A 20048-nucleotide genomic window follows, 5' to 3' on the forward strand; every position below is an offset into this window, starting at 1 on the left:
AAATGACATCAACGTCCTTGCCCAATCCCCAGTGTTCAACGATGTCCTGCAAGGAAAGGCACCAAAAGTTACATATGAGGTCAACGGACGTATGTACGACGGGCCATACTACCTAGCTGACGGCATCTACCCGTGCTGGTCAACATTTGTCAAAATAGTGCCACGTCCGCGGAGTGCGAAGGAAAAACACTTTGCAAGCTGTCAAGAGGGGTGCAAGAAGGATGTGGAGCGTTGTTTTGGTATCCTCCAAGCTCGCTGGGCGATCGTCAGGGGTGCTGCCAGATTGTTTGATGTAGAGTCGCTTCGATCCATCATGATGACGTGCATCATTCTTCACAACATAATTGTGGAAGATGAGTACGATTATGAAGCTGTTGATGAATATGAGCCAGACCCGATGAACAATTTAAGAACACGTATATATTGTGCTCATGACGCCACCGATGACCCCGTGCAACATGAGCCATTACAAAGGGATGGACGTTACAATGAAAGGCTCATTCAATGATATACTGCATTTCAAATGCCAGACATGCACAATGCCCGACAAATTGACTTGATAGAGCACCAGTGGGCATTGAAACAAGCTGAAGATAATTAAGTTCATTTTAGTGTGTTATTTTGAATTTGGTATGTTTATGTTATTTTATTTGGTGTGTTTTATTATTTGGTATGTTTATGTAATTTTTTTATGTTTATGTTTATGTAATTCTTAGTATATGTAATTCTTAGTATGTTTATGTTTATGTAATTCTTAGTATGTTTATGTTTATGTTTATGTTTATGTTTATGTAATTTTTTTATGTTTATGTTTATGTAATTCTTAGTATATGTAATCTATGTAAAGGACTTTTAATTAGAACGATGGACTTTTAATTATTTTATACAAGGACTTTTAATTAGAACGATGGTCATGGTCATGGACTTTTAACAACATAAATAACTTACCAAATTAAATAACTTACCAAATTAATTCTTAATATAAATAACTTACCAAATTAATTTGAATAAATATTCATGAACATGGAAACAACATAAATAATACAAACAATAAATAATAAATTACAACCCAAAGTGATTGGAAAATTATGGGCTCCGATTACAAAAAGTACTCTATTCATCATCACTTAACCAATTTGTGGTGCTAGGATGATCTTCTCTTGATAATGAGAAGGTATTTATAGAAAAGTAAAAACAATTTTTTTTACAATTTTTTTCAGATTTTTCAGATATTTTTTTGAATTTTTTACAATTTTTTTAAAATTTTTATTCAATTAATTAATCTCTGCCGTTGGATATAAAAAAATTTGAATTCCAACGCTCCAGATTGTGCCACGTGTCACAACGGTAACTTTTCAGATTTTTTAAACTATTTTTTCATTTATTTTTTAATTTATAAAGCATTTTAATATCCACCGTTGATCTCAGATCGAACGGTGGATATTAAATCTGACACTTTTTTTTTTTTTTACCGTTGAGATCTAACGGTCCACATTAAGTGACCGTTAGGATCTAACGTACCGTGGGAAGCCACATGGCTTCCCAACGGTAACAGACAAAACTTTTTTTTTTCTGATTATTGTGTCAGGACGCGCCCCCACGCGCGGGTGGGGTGCACGCGCCTGACACAAAAAAAATTAAATAATACGCTGACGCCACCCTGGCGTCAGCATGACGTCATCCCCACCTCGGGCTCAAGGCCTGGCAATCCCTCACGGGCTTGGCCCTCGGGCCTCCCCCATCCCCCGGCCTGCCTCATGCTGGAGGCCATCCACCGGCCCTCGGGCCTTTGTTCTGGAGACAGTCCCCCGAGCAATTTGCTACGGTGGGGATGCTCTCATGGAGTGTAAGCTTACCGTACGGGGTTAAAAGGTGGCATTGGAGCTTATGATGTGACCGGCATTACCAAGAAATCAGATGTCAACTGGTAACTATCAACGCCAAAGTGTGATCCTTTTTCTGCAACCTTCCCATTAACTATCACAGCGATGGAGTCTGCTCTCTTACTTGTGGACAGCCTGTGAGCTACAACTACTCATGTTCTACCGACCATCATCTTCTCCAATGCTTCTTCGACTAAGTTTTCCGACATGCTGTCAAGAGCGCTGGTTGCTTCATCCAACAGATGAATTGTTGGGTTCTTTAGGATTGGTCGAGCAAGTGCTATTCTCTGCTTCTCGCCTCCGGATAGCTGCACTCCTTTTTCTCCACAGTAAGTCTCGTATCCCCCTGATGTTTTTTATTTAAGGCAACTTATGTAGTTGTATTTGTCACTTTATCTTTGAACTAGTAAAACTTAGTGTTCAAACTCTCTGAGTTTTTTTTTTCCCTGATGGATTCCGGAATACTGATGAATTAGAATTTATGTTTTTAGATTTAGGCTTTTGTCAATCCTATCTATCCTGTTTCTTGCTACGTCAACAACTGTTTGTGAAAGTGTACGTGTTGTAAATGGAGTAAATAAATTGTAGCCATAGCTTATAAATTCACGAGCATGGGCAAGTTTTGCAGCCTTCCTTACTTAAGTTACTGTTGCATTTTCTTTACCATACACAATGTTTTCATGGATGGTTCCTCTGCAAAGAGTAGGCTCCTGGCTTACCAAAACAATTTGTGACCTCAATTTCCTCAAATTATAGAGCTTGATGTTGCATCCATCTATCGATACTGATCCATTTAGCGGGTCACAAATCCTTTCGATCAAGCCAATGACAGTGGATTATCCGGAACCACTCTGTCCCACTAGTGCTATTGTATTTCCAGCTTCTATTTTCGGATTCAGCCCCTTGAGCTCATCTGGTTCGCCCACACTGGGTAAGCGAATACAACATATTTTAGTTCTATGTGACCATTGAAACTCTTCTTTTATCCCTTCAGGCTCTTTGCCACCACACATATTCTTCCGACCATCATCTTGTCGAGCGTTTGTTGGAGTAGTCTCCGACACACTGTCGAGGGCACTTGTTGGACTAGTCTCCAACACACCATCATCTTGTTGGGTTTTTCAAAATTGCTCGAGCAAGCGCTATCCTCTGCTTTTGGCCCCTGGATAGCTTTACTCCTCTTTCTCCACAGTAGATTTGATATCGATCTTTCATAGCACTGCATAGATATGTGCCTTGTCAGAAAGTAACAAATGTTATGTGTCTCAGTTTTAATGAGAAGATAGGGAGATGTATAATGTATGTGTACCTTATAAATTCGGATTCTCTATAATTCTCTCTAACGTAAACTACGTTGCCATGGATTGTTCCTGGGAAAAGCATTGGCTCCTAAGACACTACACACCACCGCGATATGTGACCTCAGCTGCCTCAGGTTGTAGTTCTTGATGTTGTTTTGATCTATGTACACCGATCCCTTTACTGGTTCGCAAAGTCTTTCAATTAATCCGATGACAGTGTATTTACATGAAAATCATCTCTTCTGGCCTTGCCGGGTGAGCCAAAACCACATTCGTCAGTTCTATACATGCAGTGATGGTTCTGTGATTGAGTAGAGTAGCCTATTGCTGCATGTTAAAAACTTAACAGTAGCCACAAACAAGTTGCATTTTCTCTTCGGTCTCTTACTTTGTTTGTTGTTCACAGAATATAAAGGAAATGGTAAATATTTACCAACCATACTAACATGGTTATTGAACAGGCGCAGGCCAAGTCCACACCCTTAGTTTGATATTCTTCATTCTTCATAGGTATAAAGGTTACGCTACTATTAAATTTCATCCAATGATCAAAGGTGGTTAGTCAAATTATCCACAATCCAATCCACCCTTGCATTTAGATTTAGTACAGAAAAAATAATTTTTAATGTTGGAAGAACAAAGTTAAAATCATAATGGAGAGGTTGAAGTTTACAAATAGAGACCTAATACTATGTTTGGACGAGGAATTTAGGCCAAAATAGTCAGAAATGTCCCACAAAAGATTAAGTGGAGGGATTTGAAGAGTAGATATAACGAACTAAGGGGTTGAAGAATGACTATTTGATGTGAGTAATTTATACATAAATCTCTTATTTAAATTTTTGGAATGATCATGTAGTGCATTTTAAATTCCTCCATTTAATGTTTTGATAGAATGATCTTTTTTTTTTTAAAAAAAAAAAACTAACTAGTGACTTCGCCACGATAGTCCACTCTTCTGGGGGCCGGGAATGAAGACTCATAAAGACATTTCAGCGTCCTCTGGCTACTTTCGTGATGTGCCGTGTAGAATACGAATTTGAAATTCGTCTCCAACTACTGGATCACTTTTGATAGAATGATGATATCAGTTTAGCAAAAAAGTATTCTACAAGTCTGATAACGTTATCTGTTTGTTGTATCCAAAAGTAATCTTCTGATCATGAAAAAGATAACAATGGACAAAATGCAAAGATAGAGAATCACGCAAGTTTCACTTCAAATTATCAACCTTTTGGAAAAGTTTTCGGTTTCATGCCAAGACAGGCAAGTCCTAAGCGCTGTGCTGCACCCGTAGATAGGCTTGCAAGAAATCGTGCCCTAAAGCTCTGCAACAATGCATAACCGATTTGTCACCATACAAACAAGTTAAACTAGGTCACGTGTTTGGCATGCAGGCACAAGATTTGAACCAATAAAATACAAATTCCACCTCCAAAAATAGAAAAGCTTTTTATAAATAGCAAGAACATTTATCACATGATGTATCATTTTATGCGATATGTTATGTGTAGACGATATGATTGATATGTCTCACTTCTCAAGTATATTAAAAAAAACACACTAGTTAAAGTGTGAGAAAATATAATAGCATCACGTAATAGTATTTCGATGAACTTCTGGAAAAGACGACCACCTTTTCTCCATTTTTTCTCTCTACAGCTAATAAAGTTGGTACGTACTCATAGTGCTTATCCCACTCGAAAAATGTATATAAGATCGATATGCTTCCATTGCTAGTTCAGACACCTCCGTCTCCCATAATTCTCAAAACCCTAAATTTCATATTTTCTTGATTAAACTATAATTATAGAGTGATGAACTTGGGGAAGTTTATTTTGGTTGCCCTAGCTCTAGCTCTGGTCCTTGTCCTGGCTGAGAGCTTTGAATTTCAAGAGAAGGACTTGGCTTCTGAAGAGAGTCTGTGGGATTTGTATGAGAGGTGGAGGAGCCACCACACAATCTCCCACGACCTTGGCGAGAAGCGAAAGCGCTTCAATGTTTTCAAGGAGAACGTGAAGCATGTGCACAAGGTGAACCAGATGAACAAACCCTACAAGCTCAAGCTGAACAAGTTTGCAGACATGACGAACCATGAGTTTGCGAGCTCCTATGCTGGCTCGAAGGTTAGCCACTACAGATCACTGCATGGCAGCAGAAGGGCTACTGGCTTCACACATGAGATGACCGACGATCTTCCGGCAAGTGTTGATTGGAGGAAGAGTGGAGCTGTCACTGGAGTTAAAGACCAAGGCAAATGTGGTAAGTCTCTTATAATTGAGCAAAATAAGGGGACGTTGGGAAATCCCTCAATTAGAAATACTTTTGTTCATAGGTGTTTTTTACAGGTGAGTCGATTGTTTTTTATAAATATCCATCTTCTTCTTAGAAAGTCACTTTAAGTGTTTTTGTTACACATAACCGCTTTTTAATATTTTCTACCAACCATTATTAGAAACACTTTTAGTTATCTGAACAACATTCCAATAATAAATAGTTCTACTTTTATATTTAAAATTGACCCTAAGAAGGTTTTTGAAGTGCACATATATGAATAATGTTAGGAAGATTAAATTTTGAAAACTGAAAGACATGTAAGTTGATTGGTTTATTACTTAAATCATTGATAGACGTGCATATTTCTATTAGTGACATATAATTTAGTTTGCAATTTTAATCTCCAAATTTAGTCTTCTTAGCATTACTCGCTCATATTTACAACTTTCAGGGGAAAATTGGCAGTTGAGCATGGATGATTGTCAATATATTATGCGGTTAAAATCAAGAGCTGAATAAAATTCACTGCATGGTATTTTGATGTTATAGGTAGCTGCTGGGCATTTTCAACTGTAGTTGCAGTGGAGGGCATCAATCAGATCAAAACAAAGCAGCTAGTCTCTCTGTCTGAGCAAGAGCTGGTTGATTGCAACAGAGATCCGAACGAAGGGTGCGAAGGTGGATTGATGGAAAAAGCATTTGAGTTTATCAAGAAAAATGGTGGAATAACAACGGAGCAAAACTACCCTTACAGAGCCAGTGATAATCCTTGTGACTCATCCAAGGTGAAAAATTAATTACCCATTTCAATATTTATGTTATTTGTATGAGTACTACACTATTATCTTCTTACTTAACTTCGTGTTAAATTTGCAGATGATGAATTCTCCTCTGGTGCAAATCGATGGTTATGAAAACGTGCCTGAAAACGATGAGAATGCCTTGATGAAAGCTGTTGCAAACCAACCTGTGTCAGTTGCACTTGATGCTGGTGGTAAAGACTTCCAATTCTACGCGGAGGTAAACTAGCTTCTAAATAACCAACTAAGCACCAATAAAACTTGATATTTCATAAGTTCCTATCCACACTCCTAGTAATATATAGCATCTAGCACAGTAAACAATCTGAATATAAAGAAATTATTAGATACGATCGTGCGTGTCACGTCACTTATTTACTGAAGACACATAAAAAGGAGACCTTATGCACATGTTGGGTCCGAATGCAATGTGAGGAGTCATCATTTTGCGTGTTTGGACAAATAGATAACATGACATAGACGATCGTACCCAATAATCTCTTCCTAACAAGTCAATCACAGTAATTAAACTACTTTATCTGAAGCATATAAATTCTTTTCAAAAGCATGGACATGTTTTAGTTTCCAACTTTACCCATGCCGGTACAATGCTCCTCGAATAAGTGCAGAATGACAAAGGAGTGTAACAAAGCATCATCGAACATGTATATGTGTACTTATGTGTCAAATGAGACGTTAATGTTTTAAATTTGCAGGGTGTGATGAATGGAGACTGTGGAACAGAACTGAATCATGGAGTGGCAGTTGTGGGATATGGAGAGACTCAAGATGGAACCAAGTACTGGATTGTGAAGAATTCGTGGGGAGTTGAATGGGGAGAGAAAGGTTACTTGAGGATTCAACGAGGAGTTGATAAAGAAGGAGGGATGTGTGGAATTGCTATGGAGCCCTCTTACCCTATGAAATCATCACCAAACATCACCAGAAGAAGCTCATTCAAGGATGAACTTTGATGATGCCACTATATATATACGTACACACGCATATCTATATATAGTTTAATTGGTAATTTTAAATTTCGTTGCCAGTTTAGTAAGTGATCAGGCTTTGTCATAATAAATAAACAAATAAATAAATAAGAGAGAGGTATAAAATCTTATAAGATATGTTATAGTGTGTGCGTTTGTGTTGTACTGAATTTACCTTTCATTTAGATGAAAATAAATGTTTATTGATACTGAAAAATGAAATGAAATAAAGAGTTGAAATCAGTTATCATATATGGTTATGTCAATTCAATTTCAAGGCAAGTAGGGGATTGCTCTTGTAGTTTTGACATTTCTCTTGAATCATCTGCTTTTAAAAGTTTCGTTTTCTTTTTAGTTTAACTTAGATTAGTAACATTGCTTGTAATAAAAAATTAAAAATATTTTTATTCAAAAACTGAACACAAAAAGGATCCTCATCCGGGATAGAGGGTGGCAGCAGCCTGACAATTAACAAGATGGCCACAACAACTACAAGACATGACACTGAAACAGGGTAGTGGAGGATAAATGTCTGATGGTCCGGTGGCTGCGCCCTGCGCCTATAGCGAATTGACATGGATGGCAGGGATGCCACTAAAATTTTTATGCGGATTTTACATTTTTTTACTCTGTAATATGGTATAATTCAAAATCGTTCATTTTTTAACTTCTATTTTTATAGGCTGATTTTATAAAAAAAAAAATAACTAAATCATAAACTGTTTAGTAAAGAATAAAATTATATTATAAAAATTGATATGACATGTTACCTACTTAATTTTCTTGTAAAAAAAAATTGTACTCTCTATTACATTAGACAAATAAAGTAGATAAAATTATACTTTATTATTTTATTTCATGTATAATATTAATTTTTAATTTTATCATCTCCCTCGACAATCGACATAAGATATTATACGATAAAATGATATATGAAACTCCATTATTGTAGGCAATGTTGCCAACTTTGGAGAGTAGGGAAAGTTTGCTTAATCTGCCTGCTCAATTGACTACTTTATAGAGCTTGATGTTGCTCAAATGTCTCATCCAGGACAGTTTGACTGCTCTTTTGATTACACCATAACTCTGCAACCCTAACTTGTAGGGATCATTGAGGGTCAAAGGCTTTAGAGCCACATGTACGCTATATCACCCAACTTTTTTATCATCAGATTCGAATTACCTGGCACCAACTTCACGAGCAACCCTCTCTCTCTCTCTCTCTCTTCCCCCCTAGGTACGCAGATAACCGAGCCAAACCTCTACAGGCGATGGCAAAACATGGACGCAGCTGCAGTCAGCTTACTATTCCAAGCTAAATGTTTAGCAAAAGTTGCTTTTTGTTCAGTACTTTAGCAGAAGAATTGTCCATGTAATCGCGTGTAAGTTGAAGCGAATGTATTATTGACACGAAACGAAACCTACCAATATAATTGTGTTTTGAATCTTTGATTTATGGAAGAATTTCTCAAACTTTATTAGGGGTTTTTTTTTTTTTTTCTTCCTGTCAAAACACTTTATTAAAGCTGTGATGCCGTTTACTCGGACTTACATTGTGAGGCTGCCTGAACAGTGGTATTAGTATTGGACCTGGCTTCTTTATCCTTCCATTTTCATCTATTTTACGATCACGGTTACGTCAACATTTTATATTAATTTTTTTATAAAAATAATAAGATAAAAAACAATAATAATATAAAATATTAACGTAACTTAACTGTGATCGTACAAATAATAAGAAATGGAAATGTATGTTAAGTGGGAGGACAAAAAAGCCAGATCCATTAGTATTTGAAGTAATCAGAGACTTGCAGGCAGGCATGCATACTTCTGGGCGGACAGTCACAGACTTGATCGTAAATTAATGTAATCTGACTCCATCGTCAACTTATATCCCAGAGAGATATGCAGCGCAGATCGGGTACATCACATAACCAGACCAATGCCATAGAAAGTACCATTCCTTTCTTCTCAATCTCCTTTTTTGGAATAAACACCAAACCAAAAAAATTATCTATACTAAAAGGTATGAGATTGAGCTAAATCCCACAACGAATTAACAATAATATGGTTCAAATTCGTCTTTGGCGAGAATCGAACTTAAAATCTCTCACGTACAAGTAAAGAGAAATATCAATAAACCGTAATATTAAATGACCCCTAATCCTATTATCATACTACCATATACGTGAATGCTATAAAGGAAACGTACAACTAAATGGAAAGGAATGTTTCCCTCATCCCTTCCATTAAATCCTCTCTATCAATCAATATGTGTCCTTGAAATTTGATTCAACGGTTAAAGTTATTATAACTTTTAAAGTGAACCCTGTTTTTAACCGTTGGATGAAATTTCAAGTACCTAGATTAGTTGGTGGGAAGGATTTGATGGATAGGGAGGATCCCTTTCCTAGCTAAATTGTATGAATATTAATGAAACGATTAAACAATACAATTGAAAATGATTAAGGAAGTTTTAACAAAACACTCTCGATATTGTTCACTTTTAACGAAAAACCACATTTTAATCTTTTCATGTTTCTATTCACTACACCTTTATTTGTCATTTTTCATTAAAACTAAAGTTTTTTTTTTTAACTTTTGTTAGTTTTTCTAATGATTAAACGATATTATTTTTGTTTAATAGGAAAATGTACGGCTGACCAAACCATTGCAGTACGTACAAAATTCAAAGCAGAATATTGCTAGCAAATCTGAATTCGCGGTGTACATTTTTTAATTTCAAGGGTGGAAATTAGCTACAATTTTTAGAGTTCAAATTATTTTCCATGAAATATATTCTAAATTGATGTACAACAAATAGCATAATGGAACAAAAAAAATAGAAAATAAACTATCGAAAAACAAAATGATACATGCGGGAGTTTACATATTTAGCATCCGAATTACGATTTGAACCCATAATACTTTTTAAAGGAAATGACACCATGATTCAAACTCACAGCTTTGTTGTGATATACGATGAATTTCAACCAATCTCCAAAACTGTGTTTAAAGTTTCATAATAAAAATCAAACCTTTCGATTTTCGTCCGATTAATGTTTAATTAGTCATTTTACTTCCTGGAAGTCCTGGACCCAAAAAACATATCCTAAAAATCATTTGAGTTGTTAGCGGTTGTAATCTTTATTTAAGGCATGTGTACGTATTAATTATATTCATTCAACCATTAATCAATTCAACCCTTTGAGATTTCTCTCAATTTCGTAGTAGATTTCAGACTTGTTCTTCAAGCGATTTATGTTAGTAACCCTTTTGATTACTCCGTGCTACATCACGAATGATTATAAATTCAGCAGCATTAAGGAGAAGATGAAGAAAACACATTAGATTAATTCAAACTACATTAGCAAAACAAGAAATCAATACGAGCCCTTTGCAATTCTTCCTTCTTTCGAGAATATACGCTAGTCAACTTTGGACTGAAAAGGAAAAAAGAAAACTTACAAAACACGACATAACATGGCGGTGGAGGTAGCCGCTGCTGGTTGCCTTTTTTTCTAATGAACTTATAGCTAGGTAGGTGGTAGTTGTATATCTTGTTCATCATCATCGTCAGCCATGGCGCCGCCGTTCTGGCTGCCGTCGTCGTCCGTATCACACGCGGACACAGGCGCGTCGTAATCAATATCGTGATGGTGAGGTGGCGGGAGCAGGAGAGAAATGGAGGAAGAGGAGGAGGTGGTGGAGGAGTGGGTTTTATTATTAATTTGGGCGCCAACGCCAACAATGGGAAGTGGTTCGGTCAGTTGCTTCCCGTCCCGAGGCGGAGAAAACACCACTGGCAGGTAGTGCTCCATGTCGCACGGGAACTTCGAGTTCTTGAAATGCTCCTTCAACGCCTCCAATCCCTTCACATTAATTAATATTTATAGCTAATAATAATTAGCAATTTTGATGGTGGATTATGCTGAAATAAAAATGTTTAACGAGGAAATTAAAGAGACTTGTTACCTGAACTCGAGCGTAGGTGACTTGGCAGATTTTCCGGGAATTGAAGACCTCCCAATGTTGATGGTGAAAGGCTTTGTACAGCCTCCATGTTGCCTGCGGAGTCGTCATGTTCACGAATCCATATCCCACATTGCACTTGTTGCTGTGCTTTCCACACATTTGAATTCGACCCATGAATTTGATATTTGACAAATGTGTACCAGAACATAATCACAATTTTGGAAATAAAATTTACAGAGAGAAGATAAAAATGATCGCAGAAGCATTTTGGTGACGAACTTCAAACCATTTTTTGTCCAAAAAATGTTACTTTTACTATCTAATTGTAGCATCACTTGTATCATCTCTCTAATAGAGATGAGACTCACATGCGTTGGCAAACCCTATCTCTATTACAGAGATAATACAAATGAGGGTCCAGCTAAGTGATAAGTATAGCATAATTCAATTCTTTGGATATGATTCTCTTTCTTCCTAATCTCTCTTCCCTCCCCTTTTATTTAATCGATTTCAATTATGATACGTCAACATTTTATTTTAAATTTTTTATATAGAAAAAAAAAGGACAAAACAAAATGTGAGAAGAGAAAAGGAAATGAATTGTAATAGGAACGGAGAGAATCTTAATTCTTACCTTTTTTTTGTCGCCGAAGAGAATGTTCATATCTTTACTAATATCAAATAAAAATTCATGACCAAGCCAATAGACAATTTTGTAAATTAATCATTCTGAAATTAAAGTTGATGTTTTCACCATTTTAGCTAATTCCCCTATAAATAATTCGTACAATTATAAGGTATAATTTTGATATTTCTAAAGAAATCAATTAATAAAACAAAATAATAAATAGAATAAAAGAAAAGGAAAGTTACTTGAAATCAATGGGAAGATAAACGAAATCGTAGGAGGAGAAAGGCTGCTTTTCATCATCATCACCACCGTGATCGCCGGCGCTAATGATCTGTTCATTACAGTGGATACAGTGGTTGTCCAGCATGTTCAACAGCAGCTTCTGACTGCCACAATAATCCACCACCAAAAAAACAATTTCATCACCATCACAGCAAAAACAAAAACTGAAAAAAAATAAGAACAGAAATATGAATTGCCCTAAAAAATTTATTTACCTGTACTTGTTGGGTATGTTCTTGATCATGACGGTGGTTCTGGTATCTCCGCTGGTGGATTCCGATATGGCATCTTCGTTGATTAAAAATTTAGAATCTAACTTCTTCGCTTGTCTTGCCTTCTTCGCCCTACTGCTCTTCGGCTGCTTCGGACTCTGCGAGCTCCCGCAACTCATCTTCTTCGAAGACGAAGACCACCTTTTCTCTTGGATTGCATCCAAATTTAAACCCGCCATTTTGGATTCAACATTGTTTCTGCTAATTACCATTCCCTTGCTGCCGCTAGAACTACTTGATCTATTATTGCTCCTAGTCGATGAAAATTGGATTTGCGATGAGGATGTACAAAGAAGAGGCCGCGGCCCCGCCAATCTAAAACTGTTCGAGAGTCTAGAGAATTTCACAGCCAATTCGGCCGGCGGCAGCGGTGCAAAGAGATTGTGAGGCGAAAGTAGAGTGGGGGCAGTGTGAGCCACCGCATTCAAAAACTTCCGGCTGTGGCCGCCGGGCCGACTGATTTGAATCACAACTGATTTTCCGTTGATTTCTTTGCCGTTCATCTCCTCGAGAGCTCTCGCCGCGTGTCTGACGTCGAAGAACTCGATGAATTTTTGGTGCTTCTTCGATGGCGTCTCTCTCAATTCCTTCACAGCACCTGATAAAATTACAAAATTACACCCGACAAAATTGAAACAAAATCCAGGTCCCATGTTCTCCCATTGGCCATGAAAAACGTAGGACAAAGACGCATGAGACCTACTCCTTAATTATCCCCACAAAAATCCGGAAAAAATAACGTGAAAAAACAAATTAATGGAGGAAATGCTACCAAAAGCTTGGAATATGTCTTTGAGAGCGGAGGTGGTGACAGCCGGGTCCAAATGGAAAATGACGATTGTGCCCTGATTGTGGCCGTCCGGGACGGCTTTCAAGGCCGGAATGACGAACTGGGCCCACACGGCCTGCCCGGCGATGAGGCCGCGACCCGGAGGAAACGGAAGCGGGAAAATAGGAGGCGGCAGAGGTGATGTGGCCGTCGTGAACGACAAGGCGGCGTAGTGGTTACGAATCCTGTCTTCCTGCTGCATGTGCTGCTCCCGAATCTCCCGCAACGCCCTCTCTGCATGCCTCAGATCGTAGAAATGGACGGTCACGATACCGTCGCACGCCCTCTCCATCTGCACCCACCTCACCTCCCCGAACCCCTCCAACTCCCTCCGCACAGTCCGCTCGCTGACGTCACTCGGAACCCCGTTCAGAAGCACTGCGCGTGTGGCAGCCGCCATCGGAGGCGGCAACGGTGCGCATACAGTAGCCCCCGCACTAACGTACGCGGCTGGCGCGGAGAACGGAGCGTACGGTACAACTTCGCTGATTGGCGGTGGTGGGTAGGGGTAGTAAACCTGGTGGGGAGATGGAGACGGTGGTAGCAGTTGTGGCGGCGGCTGAGGAGGCCCGAAGATGGGTATTTGGTTCGGGTTACTGGGTCTGAACTCTTGGGCTCCGGGGTCCAAACTTCCCGGAAACCGTACAAAGCCAGTATCTTCCATGTGGTGGATGATGTCGGAAAACCACTGTAAGTAAGGAAAGTCGTGACTGTCCGGCGAATAAAAACTGGGAGATATTAGTTGGTTATTTGTTGCTCTGGTCAAATTCCACAGCTATCTTCCCGTGTAACAGTACATCTCTCTCTCTCTCTGTCCCCACTCTTTCTCTCTCTGGAAAATGGAACTGAGATGTTAAGTGTAGGCAGCTATGGTATAAAGAAAAGCAGGCACAGCACAGTTGTGTCGAGGACACAAGGACGTTATATCAATTTTTTTTATTTTTAACGAACGATGTTAATTACACAGGAAAGAAAATATATTTAACCTCAGATTATGCTCTATACCACATGATATAGCTTTTTTTTAAAATTTATTTATTATTATGAAAATTGAAGAATTCAAAATTATTACAATAATTTAAAAATAAAATAAAAATTTCGAGCCCCAAGTGTATGAATAATCCTAATAACCTCCTACTTATTAATTTTACATAAAGAATTTTAGTTTTTAATTCCTTCTAGTAATAAAATAACACATGATGTATTGCTTTTAAAAATTAAAAAAAAAAGATAATTTCTGAATTCTTTTCATCTAATCCATCAAATTAGGGAATTTGTGTTGTTGAAATTTAATTCAACGTTTACAAACAGAAGTCCATTTTAAAAATTATAATAAATTTAATCGTTTAATCAAATTTTAACAACACAAATTCTTTAATTTGCTTAATTGGAAGGAATGAATTTGGAAAAGATCCCTTTCCCAAAAAAAAAGTACTGAAAAATCTCTCAGCACAGAGGGCCTTGGGCTTGGCATGTTTCCTTTTCCACTACTTTCTTTTTTCAAACCAAAGTTGCCGAAGATGTACTTCTATCCATTTAAAACACGCCATGAAATTACCATACTACCCCGGAGTTATCCGATTACCGCGGGGCATAGTTTGCACGTTGGGGTTATGGGGGTAATTGAGTCCCGGTAAAGGATGAGAATGAACGTGGGTCGTACACGTGGAAAAGAGGACGAGTGGAGTGTGCGAAGATGCGCGAATGAAGGGGATGGGAGGCTATAGAGAGAAAGGAAAAAATTTTAATTGTGACGAGAACACATATGGTACCTTATGTGTTTTTATGTAAGTGATGAAAAATTTAAAATTATTAACCTTTTAACACACATAATCCACTATTTTTATAGAAATATATAATGTATTATTTCGTATGACGATCGCACTAAAAAAATCTTTCGAAAGGAAAGGTACAAGCTGGTAAGTTGTGACACAAAAGAGGGATTTCCGTAAACGGATGATAATTATTGCTCTGCTACCTCCTGCATGGTACTTTTTGAGTTCGGATGATTCTTTTTACGGGATTTCGAGAATTCGTAAATCGTATCTATTTATCGTACGTCATAAGATTAAAAATTATTTTAAATATTTTTATTTAAAAATAAATATAAATAGTATTTCATAAAAAATGATCATATGATATACAATTAACTAATACAATTCATAGATCTCTACAATTCTCATCAAAAGAATCCGAAAATGATTTTGTTGGGTACTTTTTAACGCGACCTTGTTTTGACTAATCATCCTCCCTTCTTTTTTTTTTTTTTTTTTTTTTCATCTATCATATTTTTGCTATAAAAAAATGTACCCCTTGGGGTATCTCGAGGCTTGAGATTGAGAAATACATTTTTCGTGTCTTTGTTTTTCATACAAGTAATATTGAGAGATGGTATTCAAATATAAATGCTCGAGTAGTGCACGATTAATGTTCTTATAATTACTTGAATTACAAACCTTATGATTTGATGGAATAAATATAATGCTTTATTTTTATTCTTGCAATTAATTGAACATTTAATTATTTACTGGTGAACAAAATAATTAAATTTATGTCACATAATATTGGGAATTTAGGGACTATCTTAAAAGAAGAATTAGGTTAAATCTCTGACTCAAACAAACAATGGGAGAGAATAATAATATTTGAATAATTATAGGATGGTTCTCGGAGAAATTGATGTTCTACTGTAAAATCAAGAATAATGTTAGGAAGATTATATTTTGAAACTAAATTTGCAAATCAAATGGAGCATTAACCTAAAATCAATTGGTAATATGAGAAGTAGCCCAATTTACTTATAAGGTCATGTAACGTTCCTCATTTTCTTGATGTGAAATTAGAACTCTGAACATGCTCATTCACGTACAATAAATTTTCAAATCTAATACGCAAACAACATATATTGATCAGTGAAGTAAAGCATGTGTGGCCGTAAGCTTCGCACATAAGACAATTTACTAATACCGTAAAAAAATATTAAAGTTCCACTATAAAACCAATTATTCCTCTTAGCCGTTGTTTTACAAGTGTATACATGCAACATGGGAAACAGGAAAAGCTTTTACTTGCTTGGTTGAAGAATGTCCGCAGATTGTTGGCATTACCACTCGCTAATTATTATTTCCAATTCTTTTAATTTGTACGATATATATGTTTAATCATCTTATTAGTCCGATTCGTACATAGTTTGGTTGATGTCTGCAAGGAACAAGGTGCTTCGCGCTATTCGATAAGCGACCCTAGAATTGGGAGTTGAAGTTCCATTTGTGTGATTTTCTTAAAACTGAAACTCTTTATCGACTTTCTGTTATCTCATATTTTTAGCATAATAAATAATATTAATGTTAAATTATGATGTAACAGGAAATTCATAGAAAATCATACTTTAAGAAAACCTCGTTAACATATCTCTTTAAATCTTTCTTCTTAAAGCTCTTCATCATGCATTGAACTATTTACTTTTTAATCGTTTTTTTTTTTTTTTTAGATTATCTCTATAAAAAGTTAATCATCAAGTAAATGAATCAACATTTTTTTAGTTAAAACACTAAAATTATTACAATGGTAATTAAGGATGACTTGAATAAATAGCTAATTATGATTATCAAGTAACATTGTAAGATTGCAATACTAAACGAGAAGTTGGAGGGAAAGGTGTAGATGAGATAGTTGTTTGCATCCTCCTTCAAGATTTACGTTCAATCTCTATGTTAGACTCTCATCATTTGATATAAGAATGCACCTCACATTTAGAGTATTTTTGCACATAACACGTAGAGAAGTTTCATTGTGTATGTCTGCCACATACACAATATGTCTTCAGCTAATATCGAATTACTATGAGCATTAATTTAATTCAAAATCAAATCATATGTGAAGGAATTAAAAAAAGATTTCATTTTTTACTGAAGTTTCATAGTTTATCATTCAATGAGAGATAATATCACATGCCATAAGTTGTTCAAATTAATCAATATCGCTCATTTGTTCATATTTAACTGTCTTTTTGGATTACTTTTTAAATGATTAAAACACATTTTTGTTATCAAAAGCATTTCTAAACACGTTTGATAACAAAATTTAAAAGTATTATCAAACACAAGTTTAGGGTTTAGAAACGTCTTCTTAAAACACATTTTAAACCTTAAACTCGTGTTTTCAGGTCCTAGAAGTACTTTCTAGAGAACCACGAGTTTTGGGTTTAAAGTGTGTTTTAAAAAGACGCTTAAATTTTTAGTAAAAGTTTAATGCATTTTTAAAAGCAATTGTAAGAAAATCGCTTTGGACACAAATATTTCTCACAAAAAACAATCTCAAACGAGCTCTCAGATCTCAAATATGATCAAAATAACATTTTTCTCCACCCATAAATCCCTATTTTTAATCCCAACAACAGCAATACAAGCTCAAACTTCGAATTGCTTCCACGAAGATCCACCCAACTTCCATCCTCTCTTTCGAGACATAAACAAATTAAGATGAACTCGAACAAAAATTTGTGTAAATCTAGTACTAGCTATTAGTATATATTACTTAAGAGTAGCACACGTGCGCCGTAGTTTCTACTATCCAGTCATGGGGTCCAAGCATGAGATGAGACTACCAATGCGGTCCCGACCTTAATATCCCCAAACATCGATACTTTGCATGCTCTTGTCTCCCTCTCTCACATTAAGGTACGTGCAAACATTTCGATACGGTGTTATTTATTTACTATCTCTCCTCCTCGTTGTGGTCCATCTGCATTATTTACTCCTCAATCTTTGAGTTTGGCAAGAACTGCACCACATGTATAATTTGCGCCACTACATCGTATTTATTGTCCCACTAATGTCAGTGTGGTAATTAGGGTTATATGGTTACTTTGTTATTACATATCAAAAGCTATATTATATGCCAGAAAGGCGGATAATACATTGTCATTGAACTTAGTGATACTTGGTGTCTTAAGTTCAATTCACAAAGAAGCAAACATGATATATCATTGTAGGTGGATTAAGGACATGTTGGAGAAGTATTTTTGCCAATATCCTGTCGTTTGACTTAAAAAACAATGATAAACAAGGTAAAATGCATTATTATTTTGAAGAATTGTTGAGAGATAATGGGTCGGTTTTGTGTGTTCATACAGAGGTAATGTTTTTATACACAACTTATTAGCTAACTAGTCATATATAGGCTTATTTTTAGTTACGCTATATGAAACTCGATTTCGATCCCACTTTGGCTCCTAAAACTCTAAAGTTGCGACTTTACTCTTTGAAACTCAATATTCGCTCCACTATGCCTTATTTCTGTTATTCCGTTAAATAACCATTATGTTGATGCTTATTTGTATTTACACTATGAAACTTGATTTTGTTCCCACTTTGCCCCTTAAAACTCCAAAGTCACTACTTTACTCCTTGAAACTCAAAATTCGCTCCACATTGCCTTGTTTCTGTTATTTCCGACTTTGACAATGCCATGCCTTCATCTTTTCCTATTTCTCTTTCTTTCCTCATCTTCCTCTTTCCATAAACGAAATCCAAATTCCTCATTTTGCCCTGGCTCATAAAAATAGTAAAATCAATGGAACTGATGATAAGGTGGCTAGAGATAAAGAGAGAAGAGATGAATGTATGAACAACGTTTAGAGAAGGGGACGGAGGGTTATTTAACAAAATACACATACACAAGCAAAAGTGAAGTGAATATTAGGTTTCAATAAGTGAAGTGACGACTTTTGAGTTTCAGGAAGTAAAGTGGAATCGAAATCGAGTTCCAAGAAGCGTAACTAAAAAAAAGTATTCTAAAAATGTATGTTTTAATCCACATTAGCATATTTGACGGTTTTTTATTTTGAATATAACATCAACATGACAAAATGAGTTTCAAAGAACAAAATGAGATCAAAATTGAGTTCTTGAGCGTAGCTAAAAATAAACCATATATATTGTTGTGATCCCCATTTGATTCACATGATTCATGGGCCACTACTCTCTCTCTCTTGCACTATAATTTGTAATGGAGCCCTTTTGATGGCACACAGAAGTGAAAGAGATGTTTCCTCATTTGTTTTAATCTCCATCGACCCTATTTTAAGGAGTTGAGTCACATACAATTGTGAAAAAGTTGAAAGCAGGCAAACAAACAAGAGATACATAATTAAGGAGACATTCCCTATGCACCTATGCTGCTGCCTTGCCATACTATAACCTTTGTACCATCTTTTGTTTCTTATTCCTGTGCCTTCGACATAAAGTGCGCCCCACCAACGTATAAAGCTGTCAAAACAAAGATAGGTCACCACTACTCATCACTTCATTATGGACGAGGCCAAATCTAATAACAATGGCATGTGAATTATACAATGTATCAATAGTTAAGATTTGTTTGCGCGTTAGTTACCACTCACCAGCTCATTTTGGATAAAAGCCAAGTGTAATAGTGTTCTAGATAAACGTTACGGACAGTTGCTTGCTTAAGTTGGAAAATTTTTGGCCGATTGAGTCGTTCGCATTCTGGTCACATGTGATCATATAGATAAATGTAACAACTTCTTAGAGAGATGATACAGACAATCCCATGTGCGAGTTTTCGACTTCTAACAGTTGATTCCATAATGCGATTTTTAATCATTGATACAAATATGTCTCATAATGCATCAACGGCCACACAAATAATCATGTATAGGCTTTATTTGATTGGCCCAAGTGTGAGCTACTCCTAAGTGGTAAACTAGGAATATTGGGCGAGACAAAAAGGTTCTTTAGACCATCAAGTTTTGCTTCCCCTTCCCTTGGTACAAGGAATATTGCCTGCTC

At 36.4% G+C, this 20048-nt stretch overlaps 2 protein-coding genes across 3 annotated transcripts; one reads left to right on the forward strand and one right to left on the reverse strand.

The window, feature by feature from the left end:
- The first annotated feature begins 5001 nt into the window (after positions 1–5001).
- On the forward strand, positions 5002–7235 carry LOC125471257 (vignain-like). Its single transcript, XM_048571486.1, has 4 exons — positions 5002–5446; positions 6011–6246; positions 6338–6481; positions 6978–7235. The coding sequence occupies exons 1-4, from the start codon at positions 5002–5004 to the stop codon at positions 7233–7235; spliced, it is 1083 nt and encodes a 360-aa protein (XP_048427443.1).
- A 3349-nt stretch (positions 7236–10584) lies between these two features.
- LOC125471256 (protein terminal ear1 homolog) lies at positions 10585–14118 on the reverse strand. Of its 2 annotated transcripts, none has more exons than XM_048571484.1 (5): positions 13183–14115; positions 12354–13008; positions 12099–12242; positions 11226–11367; positions 10585–11122 (listed from the first exon to the last, which is right to left on the reverse strand). In XM_048571484.1, the coding sequence occupies exons 1-5, from the start codon at positions 13901–13903 to the stop codon at positions 10787–10789; spliced, it is 1998 nt and encodes a 665-aa protein (XP_048427441.1). In that variant the 5' UTR covers positions 13904–14115; the 3' UTR covers positions 10585–10786. The 2 variants fall into 2 exon arrangements, with proteins under 2 accessions (XP_048427441.1, XP_048427442.1); XM_048571485.1 differs by having other exon boundaries at positions 10983–11169; positions 11201–11367; positions 13183–14118.
- Between the last annotated feature and the right edge of the window lie 5930 nt (positions 14119–20048).

Source organism: the organism of the source record quoted next, unplaced genomic scaffold (genome assembly GCF_019419815.1).
Source record: "Pyrus x bretschneideri cultivar Hongxiangsu unplaced genomic scaffold, Pyrus_bretschneideri_v1 Contig6, whole genome shotgun sequence".
Lineage (NCBI taxonomy): Eukaryota > Viridiplantae > Streptophyta > Magnoliopsida > Rosales > Rosaceae > Pyrus > Pyrus x bretschneideri.

Bases quoted from the DNA above. Each gene is read 5' to 3' on its own strand.
- LOC125471257 (XM_048571486.1), top strand. From the start codon at position 5,002: ATGAACTTGGGGAAGTTTATTTTGGTTGCCCTAGCTCTAGCTCTGGTC. The intron at 6,247-6,337 runs GTGAAAAATTAA...TTAAATTTGCAG, and splicing joins ATCCTTGTGACTCATCCAAG to ATGATGAATTCTCCTCTGGT. The intron at 6,482-6,977 runs GTAAACTAGCTT...TTAAATTTGCAG, and splicing joins ACTTCCAATTCTACGCGGAG to GGTGTGATGAATGGAGACTG.
- LOC125471256 (XM_048571484.1), bottom strand. From the start codon at position 13,903: ATGGAAGATACTGGCTTTGTACGGTTTCCGGGAAGTTTGGACCCCGGA. The intron at 13,009-13,182 runs GTAGCATTTCCT...TAATTTTATCAG, and splicing joins AGACATATTCCAAGCTTTTG to GTGCTGTGAAGGAATTGAGA. The intron at 11,368-12,098 runs GTAACTTTCCTT...TGGAAAGCACAG, and splicing joins TATCTTCCCATTGATTTCAA to CAACAAGTGCAATGTGGGAT.